This window comes from Helicoverpa armigera, chromosome 28 (assembly GCF_030705265.1).
Source record: "Helicoverpa armigera isolate CAAS_96S chromosome 28, ASM3070526v1, whole genome shotgun sequence".
Classification (NCBI taxonomy): Eukaryota; Metazoa; Arthropoda; class Insecta; order Lepidoptera; family Noctuidae; genus Helicoverpa; species Helicoverpa armigera.
Window position 1 is genome coordinate 3503739 of NC_087147.1, and position 15326 is coordinate 3519064.

Below are 15326 nucleotides of genomic sequence, written 5' to 3' on the forward strand. Positions count from 1 at the left end.
GGACAAATCCTTTGAATTTGTTGCCCGTGTTCCGGGTTTTCTTTCCTTTGATCTAATTTTTGGTTTTTCTCTTTGAGCGAATGTACAGAGACTTGTGTTCGCGACATGAATTTTTAAATAATTAATAATTTATCTTATTTACCAATACAAACGTTCAAAAATACATAATAGGGACGATCCAAACAAACAATAAAAAGAAGGTAACTTGAATTGTACGAAAAAGGTAACTGTTCTATCATTCAAACAATTCATACGTTTCACCCCTCATAAATTTTAAAGCTGTTTCGAAACACTTATTTGAAGCACCTAATTTTGTGAGTAACAAAGGGAATAAAACAACATGCATAAAGTTCTTTTTCACTTTGAAATCTTATTCAGTTTCTAGCCTCTTATATTTTTCGTTGGTATTATTCTAAAGAGTTTTTTGAGTGTCTGCTTCAAGTACTTTCTATTATACTTATAAATTTTAAGCAAATAAATGTTTTACTTTGTCTATTTAGATTGTGATAATTAGTTAGATTTTCAGCATTTTAACTTTACAAGATCTTTAAATGCAGCCGTACGTTGAAGATAAGTTACTTATAAAAAAACCCCCGACCCAAAAAAAGTACGCAATAATTATGACAAAAGGTTAAAAACGCTAAACCCTATAAAAAGCAAAAAATAACTTTTAACACTACGTAAACTAAATTTTGTCGTGTCGGGGGACCGCTCTAATTCATTACTTTAGATACGTGTTTTTTTTTTAAACGAATGTTGTAATTAGGTAGGTATCATTTGATTTATGTAAGTATTTATGAAGGTAAAAAGCGGTGCCCCGACACGTCAAAATTTAGTTTACGTAGTGTTAAAAGTAATTTTTTGCTTTTTATAGGGTTTAGCGTTTTTAACCTTTTGTCATAATTATTGCGTACTTTTTTTGGGTCGGGGGTTTTTTAAAATTTATAATTTAATTTTATTTCATGCTTTTTAAAGGAGCTCCTTAATTTTTCCTTCTTTCATTTAATTTATTTTATCTTAAGATGGGGTCGCTATATGCGATCTCGGCCAAAGGAAGCTGTTTAATAATCCTCATGACAAACTGGCTCGATTGGGAAACAATAAAGACCTTTGGACATTCTAGATTTTCAGCAAAAATATAAATAGGTTTATCCGTTTCATTCCGGTATTCCAGGGTTTCATCCGCCACATCCCATTTCCAGCATCAGGTTCTCGTCAATCAGAAACATGAAGAGAACTCGTCAAGACAAATTCAACGAGCCCAAACTCGATGGGTTTACTAAAAGGCAGTTCAGGGTTACGTCTCCTACCTTCGTGCCCTAACAGCAGATCAGCTCAGTGGTTCCAAAAGACATTAGTGTTTCAAATTTCAGATCCCACATATACTTGCAAGTAAACTGAGCGTGTAACATTCCTATCACATCTAGCAAACGAGCTGATGACCTTGAAGACCTGAACCGATTTCCACCAAACATAGCTAAGAACACTCCCGACTGGCATACCTTTTAAACAAAAAAAACCGCATTACAATCGGATCATCCGTTTGGGAGCTACGATGCCACATACACACACACACACACACACACACACACACACACACACACACGTCAAACTTATAACACCCCGTCGTTTTTGCGTCGGGGGTTAATTAAGGCAAAAATTCTATTAATTCTGTCACATAAATGTATTTCCTATTACTGAAATTATCCATCGCTCAGTAATCCCCACAATACGCCAAGCAAAATACGCCCTTACCACATAAAATTAGATTTGAAAATAACTTAGCAAGCATTTTTCCCTTCAGTGTCCAGAACCTTTCAAATGCTATATTGTCACTTCAGAAAGGCTTTGTTAGTTTAATTCCCTTTCACATAAGGCTTCGTCTAGACTTAAAGGTTCATTGGTTACAAAATAAAGTATGTGCTATACCGGATTAGGGAGTATTTTTATACATATATATTCTTCTGTAAGCAGGGCTGGGAGGTTTACGACTTTGGATACAGAGAAATATTTGTCTGGAATTAAGGAATCATATTTTATTTGATAATCGTCTTTTACGTTTGATTTCCATGTTAAGGGCTTATTAAAATATTCGAGTTTGTATACAAATAATATCACATTTATATCTACCGATACTTAAAACACAGAATTATAATTTATGCTTTAATCAATTTACTTAAGCTGCCTGCTTTCAAAACCGCCAAAACCATTTCAAATTAGGACCATCTTTTCAATTTACTTCCCTCTATGCTCTCCAAATTATATATGGGGACTGCCATATCAGTTTGGCTGGCTTCCAATACCATACGCCTTTAAAATGCTCTGTAATACCCTGTCTTAAACAATCAGCTATAAAATATTAGTAGGGTATTCCGGCCATAGTTTAATATCCCTGTTATGCTTCGAAAGGGAATTGGTGGGATAAAATCGGCCGTTTTGTAATCACTAGATAGTGGGAAGGGTTTTTTCCAAATTTTGGAGTATTTTGTAAGTGGAATACGAAGATTTTATAACATGATTGATAAAAGATGGATATCCGACAGCTTTGTTTCAAATGACAGTAAAGTTAAAGATTTAAGCTGATTAGAAATTATACATACCTTGAAAATTACAATAATGTTTATACGCCTTGTACATACATACATACTGTTTATATATTCTGGCAAGCCAGGCATTATAATCAGTGTATTCATGTATATGTCAAACAAACAACCATGCATACACAAAGCAATATAATGCTGAAATCCCATCTGGTCGATTTTAGATTTCGATTTCCTTCTTTTAATAAGACTTCTCCGATTTTTAAGTCATCAATGTAAAGAGCTACAGCGATCGAAGTTTCTCTTAGAAGTTTCAATAGTATTTATTTTCTTACTTCGTATGTTTTGCCACAACAACTACTAGAAAACAGTTTCTGATTCGGACACAACGAGAAATGGTCGGTTTTACGTTTATTTTCAAAAGCGCCTTTTTTAAAGTTGCGAGTGAGAAATTGTCGGATATTTTTAGGTCAAGTCGATTCGTAATGGCTGGTTCCTCCAGTATTGTTTCGTTCTTGGTGAATTGACGATGTTTTCCACGACGTTTCTTTTCATTTTCTGCTCAGTTTTTTACAATACAACTTGCAGTGGAATTGTGCCGTTTTCTGGAGTCTTACCGTGACCTAATTGTTGGTGGCTGTCTGGTTTGTAATCGTTAGTGAATTACTTTCAGATAGAATGCGGAAGCTAGAAATAAAATTCACGTTATTAAACTCACAAAAATGAAAATACTAACGGCAAAGATTTTTCATACCGTATAGCTTATAAGTATTTAAAAAAGAGTCTAAACGATAAAAAGTTGGAAGAATTTTAGCATGTTTTACCGAATGAATATGATAAAGGATTTTATCTTTGACCTGGTTAACTAACCAATTCTTGTAACTGCATTTTGTATGAACACACTGAATCTTAGTAGTTCTATAACTACAGTTCTTGGAACTTCTTCAGCAAATAATAGTAAAGCAAAGTATAACACGAATATTCTTTTTGCTGCAGGTACAATATGCGCCAAAAGTTCGAATGTTCGTAAAGTCTGGAGTACTGAAAGGAAATATCCAAGAAGGAGACACAGTTGTTATTAGTAAGTTTTTCAAGACTATTTTTATAACAAATCTCATTTTGAATATTAATTCACTAGCTTCTTATTAATCTATTCGTAGGCGTCCCCCAAGGGTCGATTGCGTAGCTATTAATTTTATTGAATAGGTACTTACTTCGAAAGCTCGCGTAGGTAGATGCTTCAAGATAATTCTCATCAAGGTTAACAAATTAATTAATTAGTTAATTTCTTTTCATGAAATAACCTTTTGAATAAAATCCATTAGAACGACTTACCTTTTCATCGTAAAAATCGAGAATAAAGCTTTTGCAAGATTATTTTTTGAATTAAACATTTGTTGAGATTCTGTTATAAATCTTTTATTTTGGATGAAATTCGATGTTCTAATACATATGTTTTTTTTAGGTTGTCAAGCCAATGCGAATCCTAACAACCTTACATACAAATGGTATGTGAACAATGAACATATACCTGGTGACATCAACAACGAATTGGTAAGTATGAGAATTAACGACAATATTATAACGTAAAAAGATGACAAAGTAACATACACGCAGAGAAATTGGTGACAAACAGAAGTACTGAATCGAATAGTAAAATGAAGTTACAAAGTTTCTAGTTTGAAATACTTGACCCTTGTTATCTTTACGACTAATTACTCATTCCTACTAATCGTATGTTTCATTATATTATTTGATTAATGTAGCTTACAAAAAAATATAATTGAACAAAAACATCAATAATTTATGTATCATGAACAAGAATTCTGTTAATATTTATATAATGTATTGTAAGTAATAAGAAACAGAGATTCGCAATTACTAAATGATCCAATTACGGTTAATGATTTACAATGTTACTGGTAGACTACGAGTGTGTTTGTAATCAAAACAATAATATTTTTATTACAACTACATTATTGTTTGCAGTACATATCGTTCGTAGCGTCACTTAAAAATCGTTTAGTTTGGTTTACCCTTTATGTAGTGTTAGGCCTTAACAAGACTATTATAGTAAAAACCGCACCGGAAACAGTAAACGGTACAATGCATGTATTACTCCGTGCTATTTGTTAGTGTGTTTTAAAATATTATAAAATAATAATGTTACAATAACAATCGAGGTGGTATTCATAGCAAAGTATCTTGTACTGTTTATCGAAAACTGTGTTTTTGTAAACAAACTCGCGCGCTCGCATCCCGCCCCGCCATCGCCACCCGCACCCGAGCCGGCGTCCGGCTTGGCGGCCATTGTGTTTTTGACCAGCGAGCGAGCGCAGTATTGCAGATTGAATTTGAAGTGTTTTCGCCTTTTGGGTTATTATTACAAAACCAGTGACGAGATGGATGATGACATTGACCAAGACGTCCCTCAGTTATTAAAGCAGTGGGGTTTACCCCAATATATTCATACTTTTCAAGGTAAGTTGTACCATTGTCTTAGTATCAGGATGCCATGTGTTCTATGAATTTTATTGTAACAACTGTACATTTACCATGGTTCGCTTGGTTCGCATTAAAGTATTCTATTTTATTTAAATAAGCGATTTGATCGATTGTTGTTCCGGCTGTTTTTGGCCACGCAGTAAGAGTGTTGGCGTTCTTGTATTCGCATAATGGCTGATGTAGGTCTTCTTATTGTTGTAGTATTCATATTCAATTTATACAAGTATATTCTATATAAGCTATTATTCAATTTAAACAAGTAAGTGGTGTAACTATATAATGACTTTATAAGTTTACAACAAAAAGTCTTAAAGTTATTCATGGAATTTCATTATATACTTACGCGATAAAATTAGTTGATACACAGTCATCTCATCTTAAACTTAATGGGTTTGGCACACAGGACACCCAGAGTCAGCTCAGCTTCAAAACATGCGAAAAGGATAACTAGTCAATAGGCTTGTTTTATACAATCTAGGTTCCCAAGCCAAGTATTCGATTCCCTAGACCAGAAAATTATGCCTTAGGCGTTGGGACTTTCTTGTGTAAGTTATACAATTATGTTTAACTATCGCGCTAACCGAAGACAATATTATATCATAATAACCTACTCAATTATTTTAATAATTAATTTTATTTTTGTGTATTTCAGCCGTTGAAAAATCTACTCTTAAAATCGAATGAAGGACAAGGCCTGCTAAATTTATATTCAGAACAAGGCAAATTATCAAATAATGGGCGAAGAAAAGTTTGCAATATAATAATAAAAGACCTAATGCAATCAGACCCAAATAAAAGAATAGACAGTTCTCTACTTCTTACAAAAGCACAAGAAATAACTGAAGTATTCAAAAAGGAAAATATAAGTACTTACTTTATTCCATACATTAATGATACTAAACTTAAAATAAAAAGATGTGCAAAAGGCAAATTATATGACTGTCTACAAAACAGGCGCCGCGAATTAAGGGAGGCTAAGGTTATTAAAAAGAAAAATGGCAGCAACATCAACAATAACAGCAACGAGCCAGAAGTCGTCGAAGAAGGCAAGTTTTAAGTTATCTACCTGGGTTTTTAATTTTTTTAATAGCCAAATGTGATCCCACTGTTGGATTAGAGCATCTCCCAAATAGGTTATTAATTGTATTCAAACCTCAAAGGAAAAAGGACAACTGTGTTGTTTGTCTGACTGCCTTTCCTTGGCCTCTTTCTAGCAACTTTAATAACTTGCAGTTTCATCATCCTCCTAACGTTTGGCCCACCTTTCTGACACGGTTCAATTGAACCTGGGGTCCGCTTGACAACCTAATCCCATGATTTGGCATGACACTAGTTAATTACATTAATAACTTGCAACTTATTTTACTAAATTAAATTATTTTGAAGTCTTTATTTCATGATTTTTTTATGAGTCCATGTATCTTTCCAGATGGTGGTGCAGATGAAGATATCCAGTGGCTCCAAAACTGTACAGAACCCTGGCATTTAGTGATAGAGAAGTGGCAAAAAACTTCCAAAAATAGATTGAAGGAAATAGAGACTTCAGAAATGACCATCGGAGCATACATTAATAAATATCCAGTGTTAAAACGCCACGCGGGCATGAGCTTCTTATTGAAGATTTAAGAAGGGCCCTATTAGAGCCTGTTCACACTAGCATTAATATCGCCACGAGCACGCGGCGAGCAAGCTGCGATATCACACACATATAAAGTTTGCTCGCGGCGATATTATTGCGATAAAATAATCGCCGCGATACCGCGACGACCCGCGGCGAGCTCGTTGCGTGCACGCCGCGATCTCGCATCGCCGAAAAGAATCGCTAGTGTGAACAGGCTCTAATAGGGCCCCATACTTTACAAGTTGAATGTAGAAATGATAAGTATAAGGGACGTCGACGCTGAAAAGACGCCTGAACGGGTAGCATGATCGCGCGAAAAGTGATAAAACATCTCCCTATCGCACTATTAGTAAGTGCGATAGGGACGGATGTTTTATCGCGCGATCATGCTACCAATGCAGATGTGAGGGGCCGTAATGTGTAAGTGTAATTTCTACGGACCAATGATTGTGATGATTATATTAAAATAAATGTCATTTTTCTCTGTACGTAATATTTTTATTTTTGATTCCAGGGATCCTAAACATATAGAGCCGTAGCGCGTGGGACGTCGTAAAAAATGCCGATAATCTCAAATTCTATGATTCTAATCTAACACTTGATGACACTTATGATACAAGATAGTCGGAGTCTTTAGATAATGTATTGAAAAAGGCATTGTTTTACTACGTCACACATACTGCTGGCTCTATATATGAACTGCGTTTTGATGGAGCGCCTGCAATCCAGTGGACTGACAGCACCAACAACGGATCCCTTTTAGGCTTTCAGTGGAGAAAATACAGTTTTATTTACTTATAGACAAATAAAATTGGATTTTCGTCTACTAAAAGCCTGTGAGGACCCGTTAGTAGGTACTATAAGTGCACTAGATTGCAGGTTTCATCTAAACCAGTAGGTACTACATACGAGATAATAGCTATAACAATACCTAGGATGCTAGCATTACAATATGTATTGTACTTGTTACAATAAACATAAAGCTAGCATTGCAATACGAATAGTTATCATTACAGTTCAGGTCGTTATGTTACATAAATTGATTAGTAGATACAGCAAAATATTTAGTAAACCCAAAAAAAAAAAGTGTTTATGTATACAAGATCGCATAGTAGTCCTTACGATCGATTTAGTAATGTAAATTAGTGACGTATGGTTCTAATTACATTGGTATTGTAACAGGCGCGTTATTTGCACTGTATTGAGTACTATGTTGGTTGGTCAGTTAAACTTAACGTCTAGTTGTCCTTAATAAAACGATAGGTAAAAATAATAACAAAACGGTTTTTGTAAAGTCAACAACGAGTCTTGCTGTCACGGTTGTTAACAGAAGTTCTAGTTACAGTAGCATTTTTTCTCGTATAGATAGCCAGATATTTCTCTGCGTGTAGGAACATACAAAACTAAAGGGTAAACAAACTTCAGCCGATGTGAAACTTTAATTACGGCTCCCCGTTAAAATTCTAAATAACACAAAACGAACTGCAAAAAGGGATAATTATGTTGTTAACATTCTAGTTAGTGAAGTTTGTAGAATTTAATTTATCTAGGCCATCGCTTTAGCAGAACTGGGTCGAGCTTGAATTTCTTCAGAGCATTCATTCGAGGATTCGCGCCAGTCATTTAGCCATTATCGATTCTAAAATGGCGTTTTTAATCAGGCAAATGGATCCATAGGTGAGGTTACAGCTGGTGTCAATACATCCATTGCATCGACATGTCAATCGGTTTTGTTGATACTGTCATTGAATAAACAATTAGGGTAATTTATTTTGTGAAAACAAGTAAACATAGTGAGCGGTCTGGTATATTTATTGAATGTGTTTTTGGTGCGGACACTACAAACGCTGCTTGAATTGATTCAGTTTTGTAGTGTTCATTTGTGTCATCATCATCGGCTTTTTAAAACCGACTTCAAAAAATGAGGTTCTCAGTTTGACCTGTATGTGTGTTCCTATGTATGTTTATGTCTAATTATCGATGAACCGATTTTTATTTTTTAAAGTTTGTTAACCCGTGTTCCTCGCAATACTTTCCAAAATTCTTATTAAATTCAACGTCATATTCGCACCAACCAAAAATTCTACTTTTATCCACGTACTTATATGGTAATTCCGAAAAACGTACACTTAAGCCATGAGAGTAACAAATTCCATTCTAGGGCGGCTCCATTAAAAATCCAAAACAAGGTAACGGGCTCATATCTTGTTTCTTCTCAAGTGTCGTTTCCCCATTAATTCTGTACACTATATTAAATTTTATCGACCATATTTACATGTCTCCACTAGGAGGCGTTCTCGGAAAATATGAGAGAGAATTTTCAAATATCTTCTTGGCACACCATACGCCTGCAATATGCATTTTACATCAAATGTTTTCTTCTTTAATCTTGAGGTGGACTTTTGCGAATTTTGGCGTGTTAAATGTTTTTGTTTTCAGTTTTAGCGTCATTTAGTAAGTTTGTGTATCCAGTTGCTGTAAAAATGCTTTGTGTGATAATAAGGATCGGTTTTTTTAAGTTTTAGCAATTGCCTCACACTGCAAATTTTTAGTTGGCCATTAGTTTGTTTGGGCTCATAAGTCAGTATGAAGATGAATGGTAGTAAGCACATTACAAAGACCAGGTATTTAACCGGTATCAGACCGACCGAAAACTTTGATTGGAATCAAGATTTTCTTTAAACAATGGCCAACCATCGGGTTGACTGTTGTGTGTACAGTGTGCGGGCTTAAGTCTTTTTATTTGCTGCAAAAATGTTTTGTGCTATGTAATAATAAGGATCCCCTCTTTGAAGTTTTGCAGCGAGTCTTACTTAACTATCCTAGATATTTTCTTTTACTATACCTTGCCTTATGCGCTTGTTAGTGTAATTTTAAGCATCAGATGAGAAAAGTTTCTCATTCTCGGTAACAGTGGCGTGTACGGTAATATTCTTTGTATGTTCTTTTGTTACTTTCATGTACAATATTTGCATAATTAACTTGTTATGTGTATACTTGTTACTTGATATTTTCTAAGGAAATTAAGCGTAATTGGGTGTTTTAGTGAGTGTAATTTTCAAAAGACTGTGTTTGTAGTAGTCTTATTATTTTTTCCTGGTATAATTATAATGCATTTGTTAAAGTACTATTGTTTACCTAGTATTTTTAATACACTTTTGATTTAAAGATCTTATATTCAATTTTCTTCAATGTACTCAATTTACTCCAGTTATTCCCCCAATCTGGTGATCCCTTATCTACTAGATGCGAGTAGGTCAGGTAGGGATATATCAAAAAATCGTTCCTACCTGATAACTCACGTTATAAAATTCCAAATCTAATTCATACTTTTGTTACAGATTCTAACAAATATATCTAGAAGATTCAACGAGGCGACGATCAAGTGTGAGGTACATAACTTGGTCGGGAAGAGTGCTGACACGAAAACTCTAGAAGTGGCCTGTAAGTGCACTCTTGAGAATTATAATACCTCGTCTTTTAAAGGTTCTATAGGCGCCGTTTGGGTGGCAACAGAGTTATTTTTAAATGGGCTGGTTTTAGCAGTAGATTTTATTTCACCTTTTTTTTGATTGCTAGGTATTCGATTTGCAAGGAACGATCTATATGCCTCGTAAGTGGGGTGAAAATGTTTAGAGCATAGAAAAGTTCCACTAAGCTTGAAAAGATACCTACAGCAAACCATTCACTGCCAATAAAATACCTACCATTCACCTGAGTGGGTACCTAAATACATCTAGTACATTACATTTTTAGTATCCTAAAAATAAATTGCTTGGTAAAATCTTTTTCTAGAAAATGTTTTTCCAAGATATTATCGATTGTTTTCTTGAATATTTTAAATTGTTTTCCTGGATATTTTCGATTGATAGTACATAATTCGTTTGATATGCAGAAAGACATTCATGGAAATCAATTGTGGACAATTTAGCATATAACCCCAAGTAGCATTCGGGGTTCTATATAAGATGTCTAGTCGTTCACATGTACTCTACAAGCTGTGTATGTCAGCTGTATATGAGCTGTATAGCTTGCTATAATGCTTTTATTGAACCAGTTTGGGCACAAATTAGACAGCCTTAAGTTCACTATGGCCGTACATTAGAAGTATAATAGCATTATAATAGCAGTTTAAGTAGTAACGTCGGACTTAAGGCTGACTTACGGCACTATATGGAACGCAGTGTGAACCATACAACGTACATGAGTGTAATAAAGAGTAATAAGTGGCTAAATACACAGCCTTCACAGTTAAAATCGGACAAAAGTACTCCAGTAAGCTACCTTAAATTCACTTGTGTCCTAAATTATGTCCACATTTTAATATATTAGTTTGACAATTGTACGGAGTGTATGGATTCGGGACAAACTAACTCCGGCGGATTATTATTATAATATAACACGCTGTTTTTTATACTATATCATGGTAATGCCATGGGAATGCAACTTTATCGTGAAATGTATACATATTGACAACTAAAATTTTCACGCGCCTCTCTAAAACGCTTTATTCATTTTGAAATATTTAAAACTGGCTGAGAGGAAAATTTACATCTTCAGTTTTTGATATTTTATTGGCATTATAATTATACTACGGTAATTAATTTTATCATGAAACCAAAACTCATTCGCTCTATCTGCGTATTTTGTGATAAATCTGCATTAATCTTGTAGATTTATTTGGTAAATATTTTAGGTTACGTAGAACAAAATGGTGGAAATGAAATAAGGCTATGTGAACTGTTATATAGCCCTTCTAACAGCCTACAGTCCACATGTGAATCATTTAAACACTTCTGTACAGATAGTAAAAAAAGGTTATTTTAAGTATCACTAACAAGTCCTAATACATCTACTGGCTGTATAACAGTCTAAGACAAGTAGACATAACAGCCTTTGGTTTTTTAAATGACCAGAAGTGTTCTATTAAAATGCTAGCTCTATAACATCGAACAAGTAGGCCGTTAAACAGCGGTTGCCGTATCTCTACCCTCCTATAATGCTCTTAGTCAGAAAGCTGACTAAAGGATAGTTGTAAGAGTATCATAACACCCATAACCGTATAAAAGTATTACTCTACACTCCTGTAAGTCCCTTAGACAGGTATAGGTGTAATTAATTGCAATAATGCAGCTAATACATCACGAGTGAACTATAGTAATGCTTTAAGTTCACCTGTGAACTAAATGTGTACTCTTAAATGGAGCAAAATGCTACTTGGGACTGCAGTGGTTTAATGACGATTAGAAGTTGACTCATCAATTCTGGTTACAAGAACTAAACAATTGAATTATTGGTTCGGATTAAAAACGATTTTTTCAAAGAAGTTTTAACGTACTTGGTATTCGCCACGTGTAGTTGTATGAAGCGAGAAAAAAATTATGCCTTATATCCTTACCAAATGATTTGAATTGAACATTGTGAACCCGAACTAGACAATTTGAATAGAAGAATAGAAAGAAAAATCATTTATTAAAATAAACCATACATAAACCATACATATACATAGAAATAAAAATTTTAAAGTAACATAAAGTTGCACCAAACCAAATAGGTCCAGTTTTGCATTACGCCAGATAGCTAGTGTCTGACGCTGGTTTTCAACTGGACCTGTCATGAGTTGCGGTTGTTGATCAGTATGAAATGATTAATGCTCTAGAGAGAAAAATAATAAAACTAGTAAATAAAATTTGTGTGCGAATTGTCTAGTTCACCTTTTTGAAGGTCGAATCGCCCATTTTATAATTACATTCGTGCGAGTTGCATACACAATAAACATAATTTCGAAAAAGTCACGATTGCTACTTACGTGCCAGTTAAATTCGTGCAAAGTGAGTACTACTATAAAGTGCAAATCAATGATAAGACCACGACATTACTACGGTAGAAAAAAAAAGTGACAAACGATAAATCCATTTTCAATAAGACTGACCCTATATCTAGTCAGTTCCTAACGCCACCTAAAATCAAACCAGTGTTTAAAAAATCGACCCAAGCTTTTTGTGTTACCCTTTTTCCTTCGCTTTCGAAAACATTCGATGACAATGAATTTTGGGCAAACAGGAAGTTTTGCAAAAAGGCTATGGGGCTATGGTGGTACTTTTTCCCGGGATTCCTGAGGGATTCGAAATGAAATATGATTCCTCTTTGTTGCCATAACATGTATTAACAATTCAATTGTTTTGATCAGAACTGTATTCGGATATTTTGTTTTTTTTTGCGAGTATTTTGGTGTGTTTTTGGGGTGGTTGGAGAAATAATCTTGGGTTTCAATTTGGAAGAACTGTAAGATAAACTATACTTTAATAAACATAGCTTAATAATGACGTTGTTATGCTCTTAACAAAGTGGAAATGGTATTTAGGTGTACAGTAGTACAAATAAATCATATGTAATTCGTAATAATTAAAGTTATTTTATAACTTTAATTATTACTCGTAAACACTTAGAAAAAGAACAAGTAAACTTCTTTGTAACCTAGTGATGATAAAAAACTCTTTTGATATAACTAAGAAATCTTTTCTATTCTAAAAATATGTAAGTAGGTATAATGTGTCCAATCTTCACCCTAACCATTTGAAAAGTAAGTATCAACTACAATTAAATCCATTACCCCCACGAAATACAATACAATAGTCCAATTTGAAAAAGCGGTCGCGACGGCTATTACTAATTTCTCTGTATCACTTCTTAGCGAAACTGAACAATACAATTCTATATAATGCAAATTAAATAATTGCCCAATCATTTCACAATAAGGGCCACTTCATTCGATGTCAAGAATTGCCATGAAAACCACGTCATTATGGCCTATAATTCGGTATTGTGCGAGGCTCTTGAAAGTTGAATAATACAGATTTAGTGGGCCTACTTGGTTCGACGGACTATATAGCTTTTTGTTTCGTAGGAGTATTTAGTAGGTAATTTTCCAGTGTAATGATTGTTACTTGAATTCTTGGGGGCTGGTAATTTTTTTAATTAGACTTTTTATTGAATAAAAGTCTTTTCGATTGGATGTTGAGTTTTTATTTAAACAATGGACTGTTTTGTATAAGCATTTAACAGAAAAGGCATCAAAATTAATATCGTAGTATATGCGCCTTGTTGTTGAGTATTTGTAAATGCTCCGAAATTGAAACCCAATCTGGTCCGAGTGGCATAAGTTTCATTTTATCCAATGACGGAGAAGTTAGTTATCAATAAGATTCAGCACAAACTATCAGCCCTAACACGTGCCAAATATGGCCCAGATCTCAAATTAATTTTCGCAAATTATTCAACTGATATTGTTAGTTCCAATTACCTATTCATTGCACAGTCTTCTTTCAATACAAACCCCTATTAAACGTAAAGAATAATGTTCCTAGATATTTTTATTCTATCCCCTTGGACTGGGCTAATAAAGTTTTAAGTTTTCATTCGCTGCAGCAATGCAGTTCCTATGTGTTTGCAGTATGAATATATACATACATATGTATATGCACCAGTTATGTGTAAATGGGTATGTTCAGACTGTATTCTGAAGAGGGAATTCGCTTTGTCATAACTTTTTTTGTAAGTAAGAATGTTTGTTTGTTCATTTGATTGTTAAACCTTGGAAAATTGAGTTGAGGTGCGGGTGAAATCAAAATCAAAGCATAATATTAGAGGTAGTGTGCCTTTTGGGTATACAATGGGTCTTATAGTAAATTCGAGAAAAACTAAAATCTCAAATACTGTTAAATGAAGTTTTTCTTTAATTTCACAGAAAATCACAGATTTATTTTCAAAGGAAAAATAAATAGTACTTATTTACCTGTTGTTTTAAGTACACAGTAAATTATTCCAATTCTAAATGTTTATTTATACCACTGGTACCGTTTTAATTATAAATAAAGGTAGTTATATTAATATTATTTCATGATACAGGAGGGTATTTATTTAGCATCTAAATTATTCAAATTGTTCAAAGGTCAATCTGAATTTATTAATTAATTTATGCTACTTTGTACCGCTGTGAGCCGTTTGTAAAACCAACTAGAGTTTTACCGCGGTGTCACTTGCGATAGTATTTCCTTTTACCCGAAAGGATATCTTTCCTGACGGCCATTTTAACCGGTGACTGATAAAGTCTCCGATAGCTTATCTGACAGATAAACTGTGACTATTGGTTTCACAAGTTGCGGGCAGGCAGCCTATATCTGGTAGATAGTATTAACTATCAGAAAACTAACTGAAAATGTATTAGAAACCTGATTATTCTAAATGCGAAAGTAACTCTGTCTGTCTGTTTTGCTGTCTGTCGCACTTTCATGATAAGCTACTGAAACGATTTCATTAAAATCTGGTACACAGACAGCCTGAAAAAGCACATTCCTAATCTACTTTTTATCCTACTGCGGGAAGTCCTCCCTGGTACGCGAATAGAACGACAAGAAACAGCTAATATATCCATAACATACATAGTTCTATGGTTCATTACATCTCGTTAAACATCCTCTGAAGTGCAATTATAAAGTCTATTGGAGCTCATTGAATTTGGAGCCCTGAATCTCAAGGACAAACTGAATGTCAAAGGTTGTCTACCAAATTATTTACTAGGCCTTGACGTTTCGCTAATAAAATAACTAATCTCCTACTCCCGAATTATATATTATTCTGTTTCATACAGATTATCTTAT

At 34.1% G+C, this 15326-nt stretch overlaps 1 protein-coding gene and 1 long non-coding RNA gene across 3 annotated transcripts in view; both read left to right on the top strand.

Annotated features, from left to right (window-relative positions):
• The window catches only part of LOC126056874 (irregular chiasm C-roughest protein), a 95439-nt gene that overhangs the window by 66101 nt on the left and 14012 nt on the right, over positions 1–15326 (top strand). For both annotated transcript variants that reach the window (XM_064042307.1, XM_064042308.1), the window contains exons 8-10: positions 3537–3621; positions 4006–4094; positions 10008–10110. In XM_064042307.1, the coding sequence (XP_063898377.1) occupies positions 3537–3621; positions 4006–4094; positions 10008–10110 (277 nt within the window). The remainder of the gene's footprint in view (positions 1–3536; positions 3622–4005; positions 4095–10007; positions 10111–15326) is intronic.
• Positions 4883–7154, top strand: LOC126054104 (uncharacterized). Its single transcript, XR_010277924.1, has 3 exons — positions 4883–5021; positions 5698–6091; positions 6475–7154. It is a non-coding gene; the product is annotated as an uncharacterized LOC126054104 (long non-coding RNA).